Below are 24683 nucleotides of genomic sequence, written 5' to 3'. Positions count from 1 at the left end.
TATGTTGGAGTCATTAAAACTCATTTTTCAACCACTACACAAATTTCTTGTTACATCAAATCAAATCAAATTTTATTTGTCACATACACATGGTTAGCAGATGTTAATGCGAGTGTAGCGAAATGCTTTCCGACCATGCAGTAATATCTAACAAGTAATCTAACAATTTCACAACAACTACCTTATACACACAAGTGTAAAGGAATGAATAAGATGAACAAACTATAGCTTGGCAAGTAGGTTAGGACATCTACTTTGTGCATGACACAAGTAATTTTCCCAACAATTGTTTACAGACAGATTATTTCACTTATAATTCACAATTCCAGTGGGTCAGAAGTTTACATACACTAACTTGACTGTGCCTTTAAACAGCTTGGAAAATTCCAGAAAATTGTGTAATGGCTTTAGAAGCTTCTGATAGGCTAATTAAAACAATTTGAGTCAATTGGAGGTGTACCTGTGGATGTATTTCAAGGCCTACCTTCAAACTCATTGCCTCTTTGCTTGACATCATGGGGAAATCAAAAGAAATCAGCCAAGACCTCAGAAAAAAAAGTCAAGTTCATCCTTGGGAGCAATTTCCAAATGCCTGTGGCGGTACCACCTTCATCTGAACAAACAATAGTATACAAGTATAAACATCATGGGACCACACAGCCGTCATACCACTCAGGAAAGGAGAGGCGTTCTGTCTCCTAGAGATGAACATACTTTGGTGCGAAAAGTGCATATCAATCCCAGAACAACAGCAAAGGACCTTGTGAAGATGCTGGAGGACACAGGTACAAAAGTATCTATATCCACAGTAAAACAAGTCCTATATCGACATAACCTGAAAGGCTCCTCAGCAAGGAAGAAGCCACTGCTCCAAAACCGCCATAAAAAAGCCAGACTGCGGTTTGCAACTGCACATGGGGACAATGATCATACTTTCTGGAGAAATGTCCTCTGGTCTGATGAAACAAAAATAGAACTGTTTGGCCATAATGACCATCGTTATGTTTGGAGGAAAAAGGGGTAGGCTTGCAATCCGAATAAAACCATCCCAACCGTGAAGCACGGGGGTGGCAGCATCATGTTGTGGGGGTGCTTTGCTGCAGGAGTGACTGGTGCACTTCACAAAATTGATGGCATCATGAGGAGGAAAATGATGTGGATATATTGAAGCAACATCTCAAGACATCAGTCAGGAAGTTAAAGCTTGGTCACAAATGGGTCTTCCAAATGGACAATGACCACAAGCATACTTCCAAAGTTGTGGCAAAATGGCTTAAGGACAACAAAGTCAAGGTATTGGAGTAGCCATCACAAAGCCCTGACTTACTTATTGTGGTGGAAGCTTGTGGAAGGCTACCCGAAATGTTTGACCCAAGTTAAACAATTTAAAGGCAATGCTACCAAATACTAATTGAGTGTATGTAAACTTCTGACCTATCTGGGAATGTGATGAAAGAAACAAAAGCTGAAATAAATAATTCTCTCTACTATTATTCTGACATTTCACATTCTTAACATAAAGGGGTGATCCTAACTGACCTATCACAGGGAAATGCTACTGTACATGTATGCCTTGTGTGCAACCACTCACCTGAGAGCACAGTGTCAGAGGTTATGCCCAACGTCTCATCAGGGGGAGCACTGTCTCCAACCACGTTTGGGTCATGGGCCCCGGGTGGTGGGGGGTAAAACACTGGTACTCTGGGGCTGGGCACCTGCTGCAGCAAATTCTTTGGGACTGGAGAGAGAGAGAGAGTGGGAAGGAAGGAGAGAGGGAGAGAAATGTGTCATTTCTCCTCATGTACACAGAGAAAGAGAGAGACAGAGAGAGAGGAGAGAGACAGAGAGAGAGAGAGAGAGAGAGGAGAGGGAGAGAGACAGAGAGGGAGGAGAAAGACCGAGAGCGAGAGGAGAGAGACAGAGAGAGAGAGAGGAGAGGGGAGAGAGAGAGAGGGGGAGAGAGAGACAGAGAGGAGAGAGACAGAGAGAGAGGAGAGAGACAGAGAGAGACAGAGAGAGAGAGAGAGAGAGAGAGAGAGAGAGAGAGGAGAGGGAGAGAGAGAGGGGGGATTGGAAGGAGGGTGAGAGGAAAAACAACCTTCCTCTGACCCTGCAGTGGGCCATTCCCCAAAGTTACGCTCCTCGCCTGTCTAACCTCCCCCTCCCTTCCACCTCACAATGTCCTGTGAGTCAGGGAAAACCGCAGTCATGACCCAGATATACAAACATGTACCCACAATGAACAGGGTCAAACATGAACCCACAATGAACAGGGTCAAACATGAACCCACATTGAACAGGATCAAACATGAACCCACAATGAACAGGGTCAAACATTCCTGCCCCCCTCACATGTGGTTTTGCGAACCTGACATGACCACACTTTCGGGTCTCTGTCTGTCTGTCTGTCTGTCTGTCTGTCTGTCTGTCTGTCTGTCTGTCTGTCTGTCTGTCTGTCTGTCTGTCTGTCTGTCTGTCTGTCTGTCTGTCTGTCTGTCTGTCTGCCTGCCTGCCTGCCTGCCTGCCTGCCTGCCTGCCTGCCTGCCTGCCTGTCTGCCTGTCTGTCTGCCTGTCTGTCTGTCACGGGTTGATTTATTGCCTACAACACAGTACGTCTGTCTGTCCGTCTGCCTGCGCTCCAATTTCCACTGGCCAACGCACCAAAAGAACCCGCGTGAAAAACAAAACAAAAACGACTGCTTCTTTTTCACCGAATTCAGCAGAACAAGCTCGACTTATGCACACTGTCATCATTTGGGGAGAAAAAAGGAATATTAGTTGGAAAGCACTTGGTGTATAAATACAGCAAACAAATGTACTGAGACAATATTCAGCTGTGGTCCAAGAAAGAGCCAATAAAAGTCCTGGGCCAGACCTCACAAGCCCTGTCAGCAGTATAAAAAAAACATTAGGAACACCTGTACTTTCAATGACAGACTGACCAGGTGAAAGCTATGATCCCTTATTGATGTTACTTGTTATATCCACTTCAATCAGTGTAGATGAAGAGGAGACAGATTAACTTCTTGGTGACGGGGACAGTATTGAGTAGCTTGGATGAATAAGGTGCCCAGAGTAAACTGCCTGCTATTCTGTCCCAGATGCTAATATATGCATATTATTAGTATTACTGGATAGAAAACACTCTGAAGTTTCTAAAACTGTTTGAATGATGTCTGTGAGTACAACAGAACTCATATGGCAGGCGAAAACCCTAGAAAAATCCAACCAGGAAGTGGGAAATCTGAGGTTCGTAGTTTTTCAACTCTTTGCCATTCCAATATAGTAAATATAGTAAATATAGTAAATAGGGTCATATTGCACTTCCTAAGGCTTCCACTAGATGTCAACAGTCTTTAGAACTTTGTTTCAGGCTTCTACTATGAAGGGGGAGAGAATGAGAGGGGATTGAGCCAGGTGTCTGGCAGAGTGCCACAGGCACAGAGTGCTTTTCTACAGAAAATGGAATTCTCCGGTTGGAACATTATTGAAGATTTATGATAAAAAAATATCCTAAAGATTGATTCTATACTTAGTTTGACAAGTTTCTACGACCTGTAATATAACTTTTTGAACTTTTCGTCCGACGTTCGGCTGGACCTGAGTCTCCTTGTTTAAACTTGTTTGGAATCAACTAGAGGTCGACCGATTAATCGGAATGACCGATTAATTATGGCCAATTTCAAGTTTTCATAACAATCGGAAATCGGTATTTTTGGGCGCCCTTGAATTTTTTTTATTTTATACCTTTATTTAACCTTTATTTAACTAGGCAAGTCAGTTAAGTCAGTTCTTATTTTCAATGACAGACTAGGAACGGTGGGTTAACTGCCTCGTTCAGGGGCAGAACGACAGATGTTCACCTTGTCAGCTCGGGGGACCCAATCTTGCAACCTTACAGTCAACTACTCCAGCGCAATAACGACCTGCCTCTCTCTCATTGCACTCCACAAGGAGACTGCCTGTTACGCGAATGCAGTAAGCCAAGGTAAGTTGCTAGCCAGCATTAAACTTCTCATAAAAAACAATCAATCATAATCACTAGTTAACTACACATGGTTGATGATATTACTAGATATTATCTAGCATGTCCTGCGTTGCATATAATCTGACTGAGCATACAAGTATCTAAGTATCTGACTGAGTGGTGGTAGGCAGAAGCAGGCGCGTAAACATTCATTCTAACAGCACTTTCATGTGTTTTGCCAGCAGCTTTTCGTTGTGGTAGAGAGCGAGAAAACAAGTGAGGGGGGAGAGAGAGAGAGAGAGTGAAAGAGTGAGAGAGGGGAGGGAGATAGAAAGAGAGTGAGAGACAGAGAAAGATACAGAGAGAGAGCGAGAGAGGGGGGTAGAGAGAGATAGAGAGAGGGCGAGCGAGAGAGGGGGTAGAGAGAGAGAGAGAGAGAGCGAGAGAGAGGGGGTAGAGAGAGAGCGAGAGAGGGAGGGTAGAGAGAGAGAGAGCGAGAGAGAGAGAGAGAGAGAGAGACGGGGGGAGAGAGAGAGAGAGATAGAGAGAGAGAGGGGTGAGTGAGAGAGGGGGTAGAGAGAGACAGAGAGAGCGAGAGAGGGGTGTAGAGAGAGAGAGAGAGTGAGAGAGGGATGGTAGAGAGAGAGAGAGAGAGAGACGAGGGATAGAGAGAGAGAGAGAGAGAGAGAGAATGAGAGAGAGAGGGGTAGAGAGAGAGAGAGAATGAGAGAGGGGGTAGAGAGAGAGAGAGAGAGAGGGGGGGGGAGAGAGAGAGAGAGAGAGAGAGAGAGAGAGAGAGAGAGGGGTAGAGAGAGAGAGAGAGAGAGAGAGAGGGAGAGAGGGGTAGAGAGAGAGAGACGGGGGATAGAGAGAGAGAGCGAGAGAGGGGGGTAGAGAGAGAGAGAGAGAGCGAGAGAGGGGGTAGAGAGAGAGAGCGAGGGTAGAGAGAGAGAGAGAGCGAGAGAGAGAGAGACGGGGAGAGAGAGAGAGAGAGAGAGAGGGCGAGCGAGCGAGCGAGGGGCTAGAGAGAGAGAGAGCGAGAGAGGGGGTAGAGAGAGAGAGAGAGGGATGGTAGAGATAGAGAGAGAGAGAGAGACGAGGGATAGAGAGAGAGAGAGAGAGAGAATGAGAGAGAGAGAGAGAGAGGGGTAGAGAGAGAGAGGGGGGTAGAGAGAGAGGGGGGGGTAGAGAGAGAGAGAGAGAGGGGTAGAGAGAGAGAGAGAGAGGGGTAGAGAGAGAGAGATGGGGGATAGAGAGAGAGAGAGAGGGTAGAGAGTGATAGAGAGAGAGAGAGCGAGAGAGGGGGTAGAGAGAGATAGAGAGCGAGAGAGGGGGTAGAGAGAGATAGAGAGAGAGAGCGAGAGAGGGGGTAGAGAGAGATAGAGAGAGAGAGAGAGAGAGAGAGGGGGTAGAGAGAGAGAGAGAGAGCGAGTGGGGGTAGAGAGAGATAGAGAGAGAGAGCGAGAGGGTAGAGAGAGAGAGAGAGAGCGAGAGAGGGGGTAGAGAGAGAGAGAGAGAGAGAGACCACAAATACAAATTCCATCTAGACACTGTTGCCCTAGAGCACACAAAAAACTATACATACCTTGGCCTAAACATCAGCACCACAGGTAACTTCCACAAAGCTGTGAACGATCTGAGAGACAAGGCAAGAAGGGCATTCTATGCCATCAAAAGAAACATAAATTTCAACATACCAATTAGGATCTGGCTAAAAAATACTTGAATCAGTCATAGAGCCCATTGCCCTTTATGGTTGTGAGGTCTGGGGTCCGCTCACCAACCAAGACTTCACAAAATGGGACAAACACCAAATTGAGACTCTGCACGCAGAATTCTGCAAAAATATCCTCCGTGTACAACGTAGAATACCAAATAATGCATGCAGAGCAGAATTAGGCCGATACCCACTAATTATCAAAATCCAGAAAAGAGCTGTTAAATTCTACAACCACCTAAAAGGAAGCGATTCACAAACCTTCCATAACAAAGCCATCACCTACAGAGAGATGAACATGGAGAAGAGTCCCCTAAGCAAGCTGGTCCTGGGGCTCTGTTCACAAACACAAACACACACTACAGAGCCCCAGGACAGCAGCACAATTAGACCCAACCAAATCATGAGAAAACAAAAAGATAACTACTTAACACATTGGAAAGAATTAACAAAAACAGAGCAAACTAGAATGCTATTTGGCCCTAAACAGAGAGTACACAGCGGCAGAATACCTGACCACTGTGACTGACCCAAAATTAAGGAAAGCCTTGACTATGTACAGACTCAGTGAGCATAGCCTTGCTATTGAGAAAGGCCGCCGTAGGCAGACATAGCTCTCAAGAGAAGACAGGCTATGTGCTCACTGCCCACAAAATGAGGTGGAAACTGAGCTGCACTTCCTAACCTCCTGCCCAATGTATGACCATATTAGAGAGACATATTTCCCTCAGATTACACAGATCCACAAAGAATTCGAAAACAAATCCAATTTTGAAAAACTCCCATATCTACTGGGTGAAATTCCACAGTGTGCCATCACAGCAGCAAGATTTGTGACCTGTTGCCACGAGAAAAGGGCAACCAGTGAAGAACAAACACCATTGTAAATACAACCCATATTTATGCTTATTTATTTTATCTTGTGTCCTTTAACCATTTGTACATTGTTAAAACACTGTATATATATATATATAATATGACATTTGTAATGTCTTTACTGTTTTGAAACTTCTGTATGTGTAATGTTTACTGTTAATTTTTGTTGTTTTTCACTTTATATATTCACTTGTATGTTGTCTACCTCACTTGCTTTGGCAATGTTAACACATGTTTCCCATGCCAATAAAGCCCTTGAATTGAATTGAGAGAGAGAGACAGAATGAGAGAGAGGGAGGGTAGAGAGAGAGGGGGGTAGAGAGAGAGACGGGGGGTAGAGAGAGAGAGAGAGGTTAGAGAGAGAGAGAGAGAGAGAGCGAGAGAGGGGGTAGAGAGTGATAGAGAGAGAGAGAGAGTGAGAGAGAGGGGGTAGAGAGAGAGAGAGAGAGCGAGAGAGGGGGTAGAGAGAGAGAGAGCGACAGAATGAGAGAGAGGGAGGGTAGAGAGAGAGAGAGACGGGGTTAGAGAGAGAGGGAGGGTAGAGAGAGAGCGAGAGAGAGAGAGATAGAGAGAGAGAGACGGGGGTAGAGAGAGAGAGAGACGGGGGGTAGAGAGAGAGAGACAGAGATAGAGAGAGACAGAGAGACAGGGGGATCATAGTGGGTACTGGAGACGACTGTTTTTTCCCACTGGACTAGGACAGCAGTGTGGGTGTGTTTTAAAAAGAGAGGGGGAGAAAATAGCGGGGGAGAGGAAGAGAGGGAGAGGGTGTGTATATGAATTAGAGGTCGACCGATTAATCGGAATGGCCGATAAATTAGGGCCGATTTCAAGGTTTCATAACAATCAAAGTCAAGGTGTCTTGATATATATATATATTATCGGCCGATTAATCGGCATCGGCTTTGTTTTGTCCTCCAATAATCGGTATCGGCGTTGAAAAATCATATTCGGTCGACCTCTAGTCTGTATTAAAGAGAAAGAGAGGGAGGGAGAAAACTAGAGAGCGAGAGGTGTGTGTGTGTGTGTGTGTGTGTGTGTGTGTGTGTGTGTGTAACAGAACAGAACGATGACAAGGATGTTCTCAGAGCCAGGGGAGTAGAATGTTATAGGAACACACTAGGGACTAGGTACAGTGCATTCGGAAAGTATTCAGACACCTTGATTTTTTTCCACAATTTGTTACGTTACAACCTTATTCTAAAATTGATAAAATCGTTTTTTTCCCTCATCTATCTACACAGAATACCCCATAATGACAAAGCAAAAACAGGTTTTTAGACATTTTTGCTATTATATAAAACTTAAAATAAACTGAAATCACATTTACATACGTATTCAGACCCTTTATTCAGTACTTTGTTGAAGCACCTTTGACAGCGATTACAGCCTCGAGGCTTCTTGGGTATGACGCTACAAACGTGGCACACCTGTATTTGGGGAGTTTCTCCCATTCTTCTCTGCAGATCCTCTCAAGCTCTGTCAGGTTGGATGGGGAGCATTGCTGCACAGCTATTTTCGGGTCCCTCCAAAGATGTTTGATTGGGTTAAAGTCCGGGCTCTGGCTGGGCCACTCAAGGACATTCAGATGCTTGTACCAAAGCCACTCCTGTGTTGTCTTGGCTGTGTGCTTAGGGTCATTGTCCTGTTGGAAGGTGATCCTTCGCCCCCAGTCGGAGGTCCTGAGCGCTCTGGAGCAGGTTTTCATCAAGGATCTCTTTGAACTTTGCTCCGTTCATCTTTGCCTCGATCCTGACTAGTCTCCCAGTCCCTGCTGCTGAAAAACATCCCCACAGCATGATGCTGCCACCACCGTGCTTCACCGTATGTATGGATGGTGCCTGGTTTCCTGCAGACATGACGCTTGTGTGTGTGTCTGCATGTGTCTGAGGGTATGAAGCACATCAGTCCTCCTCATCGTGTGTATACATACATAAACAAACACAGGTTTTCAGACGGGGTAATTTAAGAACCAGGGGTCCAGTGATGAATTCCTCTCTGGGGTTCTCTGGGCCCGTTTTAGGTGAATTCCTCTCTGGGGTTCTCTGGGCCCGTTTTAGGTGAATTCCTCTCTGGGGTTCTCTGGGCCCGTTTTAGGTGAATTCCTCTCTGGGGTTCTCTGGGGCAGTTTTAGGTGAATTCCTCTCTGGGGTTCTCTGGGCCCGTTTTAGGTCAATTCCTCTCTGGGGTTCTCTGGGCCCGTTTTAGGTGCTGGAATGTGTTTCAGCTGTGATCAGAGACGTGTCAAGTTAAACCTAGTCTTAGGAGTTGGCTAAACAGGGAGACTGGTGAAAGCACTTGACTTTAAGAGACCTATAGAGTATAATACCCATAAAACCTAGCGATCAAACAGGGAAATGGTTACAATCGTTTTTCCACCATTCATTTTACCCATAGGGGATATTAGAAACACTTAAAATAAGGGCTGTGTTTCTTATAGACTCACCCTGGTGTGGCGTTTTGATAACCGTGTAAATCTCTCTAGGACAAGGTGGGTATTTATGGGTATTATGACACCTCCACTGTGGGGCTTTATAGCAGTGTTTCTCCTACCATATAGGCAATGTGGGCCCCTGTAGCCTCCTGCCTGAAACAGTTTGGCTTCAAAAGGCTACAACTGGTGCTTTGAGAGCCTTTGATCCTCACCTGGAAATCAAACGAGCTGAAAGACCGACCTCTAGTAATATGGTCTAGTCTAGCCTTGGACTCAGTGGTAGTAGGGTGCATTCCAGGATAGAGCCCGAGGAAACACACACACTCCCCTCCAGTGTGCCCCCTGCCCTGGATTGAATAGTAAAGCGTTACACACACACACACACACACACACACTCCACTCCAGTGTGGCCCCTGCCTTGGATTGAACAGTAAACACACACACACACACACACACACACACACACACACACACACTCCCCTCCAGTGTGCCCCTGCCCTGGATTGAACAGTAAAGCGTTACACACACACACACACACACACACACACACACACACACACACACACACACACACACACACACACACACACACTCCCCTCCAGTGTGCCCCCTGCCCTGGATTGAACAGTAAAGCGTACACACACACACACACACACACACACACACACACACACACACACACACACACACACACTCCACTCCAGTGTGGCCCCTGCCCTGGATTGAATACAAACACACACACACACACACACACACACACACACACACACACACACACCACTCCCTCCAGTGTGGCCCCTGCCTTGGATTGAACAGTAAAGCGTTACACACACACACACACACACACACACACACACACACACACCCCTCCAGTGTGCCCCTGCCCTGGATTGAACAGTAAAGCGTTACACACACACACACACACACACACACACACACACACACACTCCCCTCCAGTGTGGCCCCTGCCTTGGATTGAACAGTAAAGCGTTACACACACACACACACACACACACACACACACACACACACACACACACTCCCTCCAGTGTGCCCCCTGCCCTGGATTGAACAGTAAAGCGTTGAATTTACCAAATGCTATAATGGATCCCACACATCCCTCTGGTTGGGAGCGTGAGCACACACACACACACACACACACACACACACACACACACACACTTCCTACTCCCAGTCCACTACGATCATCACTCTCGTTTCATGATCCCAGCTGTTTAAGCCCTTCACTACACTACAGTTCTGAAACACACTCACAGTTACTGTCATTAAGACTCAGACAGACACCAAAAATCTGACCCGTTGACAGTGTGAAGACATAATAAAGAGCCTGAAAATGACACCATTATAGAGTCCAGTATACCCCTATACAGAATACACACAGCAGTACAAACAGCCATCAAAAGCGCACGCACGCACGCACGCACGCACGCACACACACACACACACACACACACACACACACACACACACACACACACACACACACACACACAGAGGGAGAAAAAACAAAGCCTCATTCTAACCTACACTCTTAGAACTATAGGTCTCACTAAATATCTAATCCTATTTCTACAGGTGTGGTGAGCTTGAAAATAAAAGAGAGCCGCACACTCTAGGAACTCAGATGCAAAAATGTAATTACCAACCACCAGGTGTGGTGAGACCGTATCAAACAGTATGGTGTGGTGAGACCATATCAAACAGTATGGTGTGGTGAGACCATATCAAACAGTATGGTGTGGTGAGACTGTATCAAACAGTATGGTGTGGTGAGACCATATCAAACAGTATGGTGTGGTGAGACCATATCAAACAGTATGGTGTGGTGAGACCATATCAAACAGTATGGTGTGGTGAGACCATATCAAACAGTATGGTGTGGTGAGACCATATCAAACAGTATGGTGTGGTGAGACCATATCAAACAGTATGGTGTGGTGAGACCATATCAAACAGTATGGTGTGGTGAGACCATATCAAACAGTATGGTGTGGTGAGACCATATCAAACACAACAGTATGGTGTGGTGAGACCATATCAAACAGTATGGTGTGGTGAGACCATATCAAACAGTATGGTGTGGTGAGACCATATCAAACAGTATGGTGTGGTGAGACCATATCAAACAGTATGGTGTGGTGAGACCATATCAAACAGTATGGTGTGGTGAGACCATATCAAACAGTATGGTGTGGTGAGACCATATCAAACAGTATGGTGTGGTGAGACCATATCAAACAGTATGGTGTGGTGAGACCATATCAAACAGTATGGTGTGGTGAGACCGTATCAAACAGTATGGTGTGGTGAGACCATATCAAACAGTATGGTGTGGTGAGACCATATCAAACACAACAGTATGGTGTGGTGAGACCATATCAAACACAACAGTATGGTGTGGTGAGACCATATCAAACACAACAGTATGGTGTGGTGAGACCATATCAAACACAACAGTATGGTGTGGTGAGACCATATCAAACAGTATGGTGTGGTGAGACCATATCAAACACAACAGTATGGTGTGGTGAGACCATATCAAACAGTATGGTGTGGTGAGACCATATCAAACACAACAGTATGGTGTGGTGAGACCATATCAAACAGTATGGTGTGGTGAGACCGTATCAAACAGTATGGTGTGGTGAGACCGTATCAAACACAACAGTATGGTGTGGTGAGACCATATCAAACACAACAGTATGGTGTGGTGAGACCGTATCGGTACCCTATTCCTACTCCGTATATAGTAGACAACTTATAGGGAACCAGTGTCATCACTCACCATGACCTTTGACCCCTGCCCAAACCAAGTGACATATCCAAACAGTGGCTTGGCGGTGTGTGTGTGTGTGTCTATTTCCTTTATTGGACTGGTGTTGGAGACAGAGGAGTGGAGGTCTACTGTAACTGAGTCAGCCCATTGGCTCTCATTATCTGATGTGTCTGGGTCAACATGAATGCACCTAAAATGCCATGTCATTATAGTGCGCCTCGCCCTAAACTCACTCCCTCGTATCAGGCTTTTATATATGAGCTCATCACACGAGGCTAAGTTGGCCGCTCTGTAAGTCACTTCAAATCAAAAGTTCAAAACGTCTGCTACATAACGGTAGTGCTATTATTTTTTAGAAATGTTTCCCATTGGGTGAGAGCTCATGATGATGGTAAAACTAGGCTTTTCATTGGCTGAGAGCGGTATCTTGTGACAACAGCCTCAAAAAATAACACTCATAATATTGTAGATGTCATAAATAGCATGCATTACTGCACGGGGCTATTATTACTATAGAACGTGGGCTACATAGTAATTACCCCAGCATGTCCAATATTTCACGTCTAGGGATAGTCTACTATTGGTCTATTGGTCTTCAGGTCACATGTCTAGGGATAGTCTACTATTGGTCTATTGGTCTTCAGGTCACATGTCTAGGGATAGTCTACTATTGGTCTATTGGTCTTCAGGTCACATGTCTAGGGATAGTCTACTATTGGTCTATTGGTCTTCAGGTCACATGTCTAGGGATAGTCTACTATTGGTCTATTGGTCACATGTCTAGGGATAGTCTACTATTGGTCTATTGGTCTTCAGGTCACATGTCTAGGGATAGTCTACTACTATGTCTAGGGGATAGTCTACTATTGGTCTATTGGTCTTCAGGTCACATGTCTAGGGATAGTCTACTATTGGTCTATTGGTCTTCAGGTCACATGTCTAGGGATAGTCTACTATTGGTCTATTGGTCTTCAGGTCACATGTCTAGGGATAGTCTACTATTGGTCTATTATCTTGGTCACATGTCTAGGGATAGTCTACTATTGGTCTAATGGTCTTCAGGTCACATGTCTAGGGATAATCTACTATTAGTCTATTGGTCTTCAGGTCACATGTCTAGGGATAGTCTACTATTGGTCTATTGGTCTTCAGGTCACATGTCTAGGGATAGTCTACTATTGGTCTATTGGTCTTCAGGTCACATGTCTAGGGATAGTCTACTATTGGTCTATTGGTCTTCAGGTCACATGTCTAGGGATAGTCTACTATTGGTCTATTGGTCTTCAGGTCACATGTCTAGGGATAGTCTACTATTGGTCTATTGGTCACATGTCTAGGGATAGTCTACTATTGGTCTATTGGTCACATGTCTAGGGATAGTCTACTATTGGTCTATTGGTCACATGTCTAGGGATAGTCTACTATTGGTCTATTGGTCTTCAGGTCACATGTCTAGGGATAGTCTACTATTGGTCTATTGGTCACATGTCTAGGGATAGTCTACTATTGGTCTATTGGTCTTCAGGTCACATGTCTAGGGATAGTCTACTATTGGTCTATTGGTCTTCAGGTCACATGTCTAGGGATAGTCTACTATTGGTCTATTGGTCACATGTCTAGGGATAGTCTACTATTGGTCTATTGGTCTTCAGGTCACATGTCTAGGGATAGTCTACTATTGGTCTATTGGTCTTCAGGTCACATGTCTAGGGATAGTCTACTATTAGTCTATTGGTCTTCAGGTCACATGTCTAGGGATCGTCTACTATTGGTCTAATGGTCTTCAGGTCACATGTCTAGGGATAGTCTACTATTCGTCAAATGGTCACATGTCTAGGGATAGTCTACTATTGGTCTAATGGTCTTCAGGTCACATGTCTAGGGATAATCTACTATTGGTCTAATGGTCTTCAGGTCACATGTCTAGGGATAGTCTACTATTAGTCTATTGGTCTTCAGGTCACATGTCTAGGGATAGTCTACTATTGGTCTAATGGTCTTCAGGTCACATGTTTATGGATAGTCTACTAATGGTCTTCAGGTCACATGTCTAGGGATAGTCTACTATTGGTCTATTGGTCTTCAGGTCACATGTCTAGGGATAGTCTACTATTGGTCTATTGGTCTTCAGGTCACATGTCTAGGGATAGTTTACTATTGGTCTTCAGAACGTATAAAAATAATAAGTCATGATCTGTAACCTACACAGACATTTAATTAACTGACTTATTTGTCCATTTCTCAACTCATTGGCACAATATCGTCCACTTCATCTTTTAAAAGAGCAGTACGGCACTAGGAAAGTTGATGTGACTAAACAGATCATCTGTTTGCTACGGGCAGAGAACTTTGTTTTAAGCATCAACTTGTTCCCATGTTCTGACCCAAACTGGGTGCTGCACCTGTTAAACTCTGTAACATCCCTCACAGGATAAGTATTATCAGAGGACCTTGGAGTTTGCAGAAAATTATTTGTTTTTTAGGGCTGGGATAATTACCTTCCTGCCAAGTCAAAATGAGTGACATGGCAGACTTGTACGGGACTAAAATGACAGATGTGGTGATTTGTGCTCGTGCACATAATTACATTACCTGAGCTCCCCTAATAAAACGTATCCCGTCAGAATAGGGCTAACGACAACTTGCCACGGAAATAAAAGTGAAGACAATGTGAGGCATGTTTGATGTCGGGGCTTCTGCTAACCCAAACAAGTCATTATCTTTAGAGCGAGCCGACCGCTGAGACATGAATGAAACGGGACTAAAGCTTGTTACATCGTTCACAGCCTCAGAGCTGTGAAATCCTGCTCTACATAGTAACATACAGTACAATGGGCCCTGCAGCTTTCGCATTCGCATAGCCATGTTCTACAATATTGGACCGTTGCCTTTCATATTTTTCAAATTCTTACCACGGCTCAAGCAATTTCTCCAACCATCGCCACATTCAAATGAAGAGGAGCTGTGAACAAAGCGCCGCGTTGGTTGGGAATTCTGGGGAGAACGGTGGCTGGGCCGCCCTCCCGCGGACGGTGGTCTCACAGCCACGTAGCTATGTCACAATGGGCCACCGGGCTCGGAATTAGCCTTTATATGGCCGTGGACTCTGAATTATTATGGCTGTGGACTCTGAATTAGTCTTTACATGGCCGTGGACTCTGAATTAGTCTTTACATGGCCGTGGACTCTGAATTAGTCTTTACATGGCCGTGGACTCTCTATTGAGAGTAAATGAGAGCCAGCTAAAACATGAATGAGTAAACTCAACCCTATTCAACTCCATTGGTCTATTTTACCTAGGGATTAACAGAGAGGTATCCCGTTATCTTTAGTGAGAGCAGCTGTGACATGGATGAGAAATAGCATACAAGGGACTTGAATAAGTGGGAGCCAACAGCTGAGACATGAACAAAAGTCAACTTGGCTGTATTGGCCTATTGTGATTAATAGAGCAGACGAAGCAGGACGTCCAGATAATATTAGAAGATTGTTCTCTGGAGTCTGTTCTTTGTTTTACTACTCTAATGTTGTTCCAGTTTTCTGTTCTAGTCCATTACTGGTGGAAATAAACAGATCAAAACCTGATAACTAGACTATCATCTTTTTCTGCTTGTCACAATGCCACAGACAGTTAGTCATTCTCTCTCTTTATCTCTGCATCACAATCTCTCTCTCATCTCTCTCTTTATCTCTGCATCACAGTCTCTCTCTCATCTCTCTCTTTATCTATACATCACAGTCTCTCTCTCATCTCTCTCTTTATCTCTGCATCACAATCTCTCTCTCATCTCTCTCTTTATCTCTGCATCACAGTCTCTCTCTCATCTCTCTCTTTATCTATGCATCACAGTCTCTCTCTCATCTCTCTCTTTATCTATGCATCACAGTCTCTCTCTCATCTCTCTCTTTATCTATCATCACAGTCTCTCTCTTTATCTCATCACAGTCTCTCTCTCATCTCTCTTTATCTATGCATCACAGTCTCTCTCTCATCTCTCTCTTTATCTATGCATCACAATCTCTCTCTTTATCTCTGCATCACAATCTCTCTCTCATCTCTCTCTTTATCTCTGCATCACAGTCTCTCTCTCATCTCTCTCTTTATCTATACATCACAGTCTCTCTCTTTATCTCTGCATCACAGTCTCTCTCTCATCTCTCTCTTTATCTCTGCATCACAGTCTCTCTCTCATCTCTCTCTTTATCTCTGCATCACAGTCTCTCTCTCATCTCTCTCTTTATCTATACATCACAGTCTCTCTCTTTATCTCTGCATCACAGTCTCTCTCTCATCTCTCTCTTTATCTATACATCACAGTCTCTCTCTTTATCTCTGCATCACAGTCTCTCTCTCATCTCTCTCTTTATCTTTATCTATACATCACATCTCTCTCTTTATCTCTGCATCACAGTCTCTCTCTCATCTCTCTCTTTATCTCTGCATCACAGTCTCTCTCATCTCTCTTTATCTCTGCATCACAGTCTCTCTCTCATCTCTCTCTTTATCTATGCATCACAATCTCTCTCTCATCTCTCTCTTTATCTCTGCATCACAGTCTCTCTCTCATCTCTCTTTATCTCTGCATCACAGTCTCTCTCTAATCTCTCTCTTTATCTATGCATCACAATCTCTCTCTCATCTCTCTCTTTATCTCTGCATCACAGTCTCTCTCTCATCTCTCTTTATCTCTGCATCACAGTCTCTCTCTCATCTCTCTCTTTATCTATACATCACAGTCTCTCTCTTTATCTCTGCATCACAGTCTCTCTCTCATCTCTCTCTTTATCTATGCATCACAATCTCTTTCTTTATCTCTGCATCACAATCTCTCTCTCATCTCTCTCTTTATCTCTGCATCACAGTCTCTCTCTCATCTCTCTCTTTATCTCTGCATCACAGTCTCTCTCTCATCTCTCTCTTTATCTATGCATCACAATCTCTTTCTTTATCTCTGCATCACAATCTCTCTCTCATCTCTCTCTTTATCTCTGCATCACAGTCTCTCTCTCATCTCTCTCTTTATCTATACATCACAGTCTCTCTCTTTATCTCTGCATCCCAGTCTCTCTCTCATCTCTCTCTTTATCTATGCATCACAATCTCTCTCTTTATCTCTGCATCACAATCTCTCTCTCATCTCTCTCTTTATCTCTGCATCACAGTCTCTCTCTCATCTCTCTCTTTATCTCTGCATCACAGTCTCTCTCTTTATCTCTGCATCACAGTCTCTCTCTTTATCTCTGCATCACAGTCTCTCTCTCATCTCTCTTTATCTCTGCATCACAGTCTCTCTCTCATCTCTCTCTTTATCTCTGCATCTTTATCTCTGCATCACAGTCTCTCTCTAATCTCTCTCTTTATCTCTGCATCAATCTCTTTCATCTCTCTCTTTATCTCTGCATCACAGTCTCTCTCTCATCTCTCTCTTTATCTCTGCATCACAGTCTCTCTCTCATCTCTCTCTTTATCTATGCATCACAGTCTCTCTCTCATCTCTCTTTATCTCTGCATCACAGTCTCTCTCTCATCTCTCTCTTTATCTCTGCATCACAATCTCTCTCTCTCATCTCTCTCTTTATCTCTGCATCACAGTCTCTCTCTCATCTCTCTCTTTATCTCTGCATCACAGTCTCTCTCTCATCTCTTTCTTTATCTCTTGTTTATCATGTCTCTCTCTCATCTCTCTCTTTATCTCTGCATCACAGTCTCTTTCTCATCTTTCTTTATCTCTGCATCACAGTCTCTCTCATCTCTTTCAATTCAATTCAATTCAATTCAAGGGCTTTATTGGCATGGGAAACATGTGTTAACATTGCCAAAGCAAGTGAGGTAGATAATATACAAAGTGAATATATAAAGTGAAAAACAAAAAAATAACAGTAAACATTACACATACAGAAGTTTCAAAACAGTAAAGACATTACAAATGTCATATTATATATATATATACAGTGTTTTAACAATGTACAAATGGTTAAAGGACACAAGATAAAATAAATAAGCATAAATATGGGTGTATTTACAATGGTGTTGTTCTTCACTGTTGCCCTTTTTGCCCTTTTCTCGTGGCAACAGGTCACAAATCTCTGTATCTCTCTCTGTCTATCTCTTCTCTCTCTCTCTCTGTCTCTCTCTCTCTCTCTCTGTCTCTCTCTCTTTCTTTATCTCTGCATCACAATCTCTCTCTCATCTCTCTCTTTATCTCTGCATCACAGTCTCTCTCTCATCTCTCTTTATGTCTGCATCACAATCTCTCTCTCATCTCTCTCTTTATCTATGCATCACAGTCTCTCTCTCATCTCTCTTTATCTCTGCATCACAGTCTCTCTCTCATCTCTCTCTTTATCTCTGCATCACAATCTCTCTCTCTCATCTCTCTCTGTATCTCTGCATCACAGTCTCTCTCTCATCTCTCTCTTTATCTCTGCATCACAGTCTCTCTCTCATCTCTTTCTTTATCTCTCGTTCACAGTCTCTCTCTCATCTCTCTCTTTATCTCTGCATCACAGTCTCTCTCATCTCTTTCTTTATCTCTGCATCACAATCTCTCTCTCATCTCTCTCTTTATCTCTGCATCACAGTCTCTCTCTCATCTCTCTTTATCTCTGCATCACAGTCTCTCTCTCATCTCTCTCTTTATCTCTGCATCACAATCTCTCTCTCTCATCTCTCTCTGTATCTCTGCATCACAGTCTCTCTCTCATCTCTCTCTTTATCTCTGCATCACAGTCTCTCTCTCATCTCTTTCTTTATCTCTCGTTCACAGTCTCTCTCTCATCTCTCTCTTTATCTCTGCATCAGTCTCTCTCTCATCTCTCTCTTTATCTCTGCATCACAGTCTCTCATCTCTCTTTATCTCTGCATCACAGTCTCTTTCTCATCTCTGCATCAGTCTCTCTCTCATCTCTCTTTATCTCTGCATTAGTCTCTCATATCTCTTTATCTCTGCATCACAGTCTCTCTCTCATCTATCTTTATCGCTGCATCACAGTCTCTCTCCCATCTCTCTCTTTATCTCTGCACCACAGTCTCTCATCTCTCTTTATCTCTGCATCACAGTCTCTCTCTCATCTCTCTTTATCTCTGCATCAGTCTCTCTCTCATCTCTCTCTTTATCTCTGCATCACAGTCTCATCTCTGCATCAGTCTCTCTCTCATCTCTCTTTTATCTCTGCATCACAGACTCTCTCTCATCTCTCTCTTTATCACAGTCTCTCTCTCATCTCTCTTTATCTCTGCATCAGTCTCTCTCTCATCTCTCTTTATCTCTGCATCACAGTCTCATCTGTGCATCACAGTCTCTCTCTCATCTCTCTTTTATCTCTGCATCACAGTCTCTCTCTCATCTCTCTCTTAAATCTCTGCATCACAGTCTCTCTCTCATCTCGGCATCAGTCTCTCTCTCATCTCTCTTTATCTCTGCATCACAGTCTCTCTCTCATCTCTCTTTATCTCTGCATCACAGTCTCTCATATCTCTTTATCTCTGCATCACAGTCTCTCTCTCATCCCTCTTTATCACTGCATCACAGTCTCTCTCTCATCTCTCTCTTTATCTCTGCACCACAGTCTCTCATCTGTCTTTATCTCTGCATCAGTCTCTCTCTCATCTCTACATCAGTCTCTCTCTCATCTCTCTTTATGTCTGCATCACAGTCTCTCTCTCATCTCTCTTTATCTCTGCATCACAGTCTCTCTCTCATCTCTCTCTTTATCTCTGCATCACAGTCTCTCTCTCATCTCTGCATCAGTCTCTCTCGCATCTCTCTTTATCTCTGCATCAAAGTCTCTCTCTCATCTCTCTTTATCTCTGCATCACAGTCTCTCTGCATCACAGTCTCTCTCTCTCTCTTTATCTCTGCATCACAGTCTCTCTCTCATCTCTCTTTATCTCTTTATCTCTGCATCACAGTCTCTCTCTCTTTATCTCTGCATCAGTCTCTCTCTCATCTCTCTTTATCTCTGCATCACAGTCTCTCTCTCTCTCTTTATCTCTGCATCACAGTCTCTCTCTCATATCTCTCATCTCTGCATCACAGTCTCTCTCTCATCTCTGCATCACAGTCTCTCTCTCATCTCTCTCTTTATCTCTGCATCACAGTCTCTCTCTCATCTCTCTTTATCTCTGCATCACAGTCTCTCTCTCATCTCTGCATCAGTCTCTCTCGCATCTCTCTTTATCTCTGCATCACAGTCTCTCTCTCTTTATCTCTGCATCACAGTCTCTCTCTCATATCTCTCATCTCTGCATCACAGTCTCTCTCTCATCTCTGCATCACAGTCTCTCTCTCATCTCTCTTTTAACTCAGCATCACAGTCTCTCATCTCTGGGTGGCATCTGGTGCATCCAAACAAAACAAGGAAAACTAATTTCAAAATAACTTTGTGGCAATCAGTTGTGACGTTTCGAACCAACGCAGCCAGAACTCAGACAAAGACAATATCCCTCCCCCGAGCCTGGGAAGAGCTCTTCCTGATCTCATGACCAAGGTTTCCTGCAGACTAGACTCTGCAGATAGACATGCTTTATCAACCGTTGCCCTATGTAATCATGGCTTCACTAAAGTTTATATCTTCTAGTCCTGCCTGGTATGAGGAAAAACACATTGAGACATGACAAGGGGAAAAGTGCATAGAGTTTCTAGGCCTCTTCATAATAACAGGTTCACAACGACAGATCTCAGTCACATCTCTAGGCCTAGCTACAGTCTGATCTCAGTCACATCTCTAGACCTAGCTACAGTCTGATCTCAGTCACATCTAGACCTAGCTACAGTCTGATCTCAGTCACATCTCTAGACCTAGCTACAGTCTGATCTCAGTCACATCGCTAGACCTAGCTACAGTCTGATCTCAGTCACATCTAGACCTAGCTACAGTCTGATCTCAGTCACATCTAGACCTAGCTACAGTCTGATCTCAGTCACATCTCTAGACCTAGCTACAGTCTGATCTCAGTCACATCGCTAGACCTAGCTACAGTCTGATCTCAGTCACAACTCTAGACCTAGCTACAGTCTGATCTCAGTCTAGACCTAGCTACAGTCTGATCTCAGTCACATCTCTAGACCTAGCTACAGTCTGATCTCAGTCACATCTCTAGACCTAGCTACAGTCACATCTCTAGACCTAGCTACAGTCTGATCTCAGTCACATCTCTAGACCTAGCTACAGTCTGATCTGTCACATCTCTAGACCTAGCTACAGTCTGATCTCAGTCACATCTCTAGACCTAGCTACACTCTGATCTCAGTCACATCTCTAGACCTAGCTAGTCTGATCTGTCACATCTCTAGACCTAGCTACAGTCTGATCTCAGTCACATCTCTAGACCTAGCTACAGTCTGATCTCAGTCACATCTCTAGACCTAGCTACAGTCTGATCTCAGTCACATCTCTAGACCTAGCTACAGTCTGATCTCAGTCACATCTCTAGACCTAGCTACAGTCTGATCTCAGTCACACGGAGAGCAGCACACATCAAGACAAACATCCCCATAACATACTGCCATTCACTCCAACAGGAGAACTTGCCTCACTAGATTAGAGACACTGTTCAAAATGAGAGGATATGCCTTAAGCCATTTTAGGACAATGACATGGATGCAATGATCTCTATGGCTTCCTTATGTGAGGGTGTATGATGTGTTTATAGTTTATAGTGTGCTGTAAGTCAGCATTTTGTCTTTTTACCCCCAGGTATGAACTTTAGGGGTATATTCATTAGTGCACTGAAGACGTTTTGCAACAAAACAAATTTGTTTCTTATTGGACAGGTAGTTCAGGTAGACCCCTCCTTATTTTAATCTGTTTGCTTCTATTTGGTTCTTAGTGAACACAACCCAGGTGTGTATCTGAGGTTTACACCCCAGGTGTGTATCTGAGGTTTACATCCCAGGTGTATATCTGAGGATTACACCCCAGGTGTATATCTGAGGATTACACCCCAGGTTTATATCTGAGGTTTACACCCCAGGTGTGTATCTGAGGTTTACATCCCAGGTGTATATCTGAGGTTTACATCCCAGGTGTATATCTGAGGATTACACCCCAGGTTTATATCTGAGGTTTACACCCCAGGTGTATATCTGAGGTTTACACCCCAGGTGTATATCTGAGGTTTACACCCCGGGTGTATATCTGAGGTTTACACCCCAGGTTTATATCTGAGGTTTACACCCCAGGTATACTTTAGGATAACAGGAGACTGCTGGTACACTGCTTATTATCTCTCTCATCAACCTCTGGGTGTCTGTCTCCTGTCATTAGAAGAGCTAGCTAGATAAACATTGTCCAATGTGGGTGTTTGTGTGTGTGCCCACTACTCTCGGATGTGTGTGTTGTACCCCACTAAGGCCAGGACACACTACACTCCACAGGTTGTGTTGACAGAGTTCTGGCATTATGAGTTGGTTTACATCTCCAGGTAGAATTACAGAGCCCAGGGTCTGTCATCACCTCTGATGACAACATGCAGGCCTTTATTTAGTATTTAGTCCTCAACTGTAACAGAGGATCAAACTTCCCTGTTACTCTATCCCCCCCGTTCCTCTACCTACCGTCCTTCCTGTTCCTCTACCGTCCCCCTTTACTCTACCGTCCCCCTTTACTCTACCGTCCCCCTTTACTCTACCGTCCCCCTGTTCCTCTACCATCCACCCTGTTCCTCTACCGCCCCCTTTACTCTACCATCCACCCTGTTCTCTACCGTCCACCCTGTTCCTCTACCGTCCCCCCTGTTCCTCTACCGTCCCCCCTGTTCCTCTACCGTCCCACCCTGTTCCTCTACCGTCCACCCTGTTCCTCTACTGTCCACCCTGTTCCTCTACTGTCCACCCTGTTCCTCTACTGTCCACCCTGTTCCTCTACTGTCCACCCTGTTCCTCTACTGTCCACCCTGTTCCTCTACCGTCCCCCCGTGCCTCTACCGCCCCCTTTACTCTACCATCCCCCTGTCCCTCTACCATCCCCCTGTTCCTCTACCGTCCCACCGTTCCTCTACCGTCCCCCTGTTCCTCTACCGTTCCCCCTGTTCCTTTACCGTCCTCCCTGTTCCTTTACCGTTCCCCCTGTTCCTTTACCGTCCTCCCTGTTCCTCTACCGTCCCCCTGTTCCTCTACCGTCCCCCTGTTACTCCACCGTCCTTCCTGTTACTCCACCGTCTCCCCTGTTATTCCACCATCCTTCCTGTTCCTCTACCGTCCCCCTGTTACTCCACCGTCCTTCCTGTTACTCCACCGTCTCCCCTGTTATTCCACCATCCTTCCTGTTCCTCTACCGTCCCCCCTGTTACTCCACCGTCCTTCCTGTTACTCCACCATCTCCCCTGTTATTCCACCATCCTTCCTGTTCCTCTACCATCCCCCTGTTATTCTACCGCCCACCCTATTACTCTACCGTCCACCCTGTTACTCTACCGTCCTCCCTGTCACTCCACCATATCCCCCGTACCTCTACCGTCCCCCGTTCCTCTACCGCCCCCTGGTCCTCCACCGTCCACCCTGTTACTCCACCATCCTCCCTGTTACTCCACCGTCGTTCCTGTTCATCTACCGTGTCCTCCCTGTTACTCTACCGTCCTCCCTGTCACTCTCCCTGTTACTCTACCGTCCTCCCTGTTACTCTACCGTATCCCCTGTTACTCTACTGTCCTACCTGTTCCTCCAAGGTCCTCCATGTTACTCTAACGTGTCCTCGCTGTTACTCTACCGTCCTCCCTGTTACTCTACCGTCCTCCCTGTTACTCTACCGTCCACCCGTTACTCCACTGTCCTCCCCGTTACTCTACCGTCCTCCCTGTTACTCTACGGTGTCCTCCCTGTTCCTCTACCGTCCACCCTGTTCCTCTACCGTCCCCCTGTTCCTCTACCGTCCACCCTGTTCCTCTACCGTCCCCCTTTACTCTACCATCCCCCTGTTCCTCTACCGTCCACCCTGTTCCTCTACCGTCCCCCCTTTACTCTACCATCCACCCTGTTCCTCTACCGTCCACCCTGTTACTCTACCGTCCACCCTGTTATCCTCCCTGTTACTCTACCGTATCCCCTGTTACTCCATCGTCTCCCCTGTTACTCCACCGTCCTCCCTGTTACTCTACCGTCCACCCTGTTACTCTACTGTTCTCCCTGTTACTCAACCGTCCTCCCTGTTATTCTTACAGTTCCCCTGTTACTCTGCCATCCTCCCTGTTACTCCACCGTATCCCCTGTTACTCTACTGTCCTACATGTTCCTCCACGGTCCTCCATGTTACTCTACCGTGTCCTCCCTGTTACTCTACCGTCCTCCCTGTTACTCTACCGTATCCCCTGTTCCTTTACCGTCCCCCTGTTCCTTTACCGTCCCACCGATCCTCTACTGTTCCCCCTGTTCCTTTACCGTCCTCCCTGTTCCTCTACCGTCCCCCTGTTCCTCTACCGTCCCCCTGTTACTCCACCGTCCTTCCTGTTACTCCACCGTCCCCCTGTTATTCCACCGTCCTTCCTCTTACTCCACCGTCCTCCCTGTTACTCTACCATATCCTCCCTGTTACTCTACAGTGTCCTCCCTGTTACTCTACCGTCCCCCTGTTCCTCTACCGTCCCCCTGTTCCTCTACCGTCCCCCTGTTACTCCACCGTCCCCCTGTTACTCTACCGTCTTCCCTGTTACTCTACCGTGTCCTCCCTGTTACTCTACCGTGTCCTCCCTGTTACTCTACCATATCCTCCCTGTTACTCTACCGTGTCCTCCCTGTTACTCTACCGCGTCCTCCCTGTTACTCTACCATATCCTCCCTGTTACTCTACCGTATCCTCCCTGTTACTCTACCGTGTCCTCCCTGTTACTCTACCGTGTCCTCCCTGTTACTCTCCCATATCCTCCCTGTTACTCTACCGTGTCTTCCCTGTTACT

At 45.2% G+C, this 24683-nt stretch overlaps 1 protein-coding gene across 2 annotated transcripts in view; it reads right to left on the bottom strand.

The window, feature by feature from the left end:
* Positions 1–24683, bottom strand: part of LOC112249916 (protein eva-1 homolog A) — a 163744-nt gene that overhangs the window by 16466 nt on the left and 122595 nt on the right. For both annotated transcript variants that reach the window (XM_042321463.1, XM_042321464.1), the window contains one exon: positions 1592–1738. In XM_042321463.1, coding sequence (XP_042177397.1) covers positions 1592–1738 — 147 coding nt within the window. The remainder of the gene's footprint in view (positions 1–1591; positions 1739–24683) is intronic.

This window comes from Oncorhynchus tshawytscha, linkage group LG05 (genome assembly GCF_018296145.1).
Source record: "Oncorhynchus tshawytscha isolate Ot180627B linkage group LG05, Otsh_v2.0, whole genome shotgun sequence".
Lineage (NCBI taxonomy): Eukaryota > Metazoa > Chordata > Actinopteri > Salmoniformes > Salmonidae > Oncorhynchus > Oncorhynchus tshawytscha.
The sequence above is the reverse complement of the archived record's forward strand: the minus strand, read 5'-3'. Positions and strand labels throughout refer to the sequence as shown.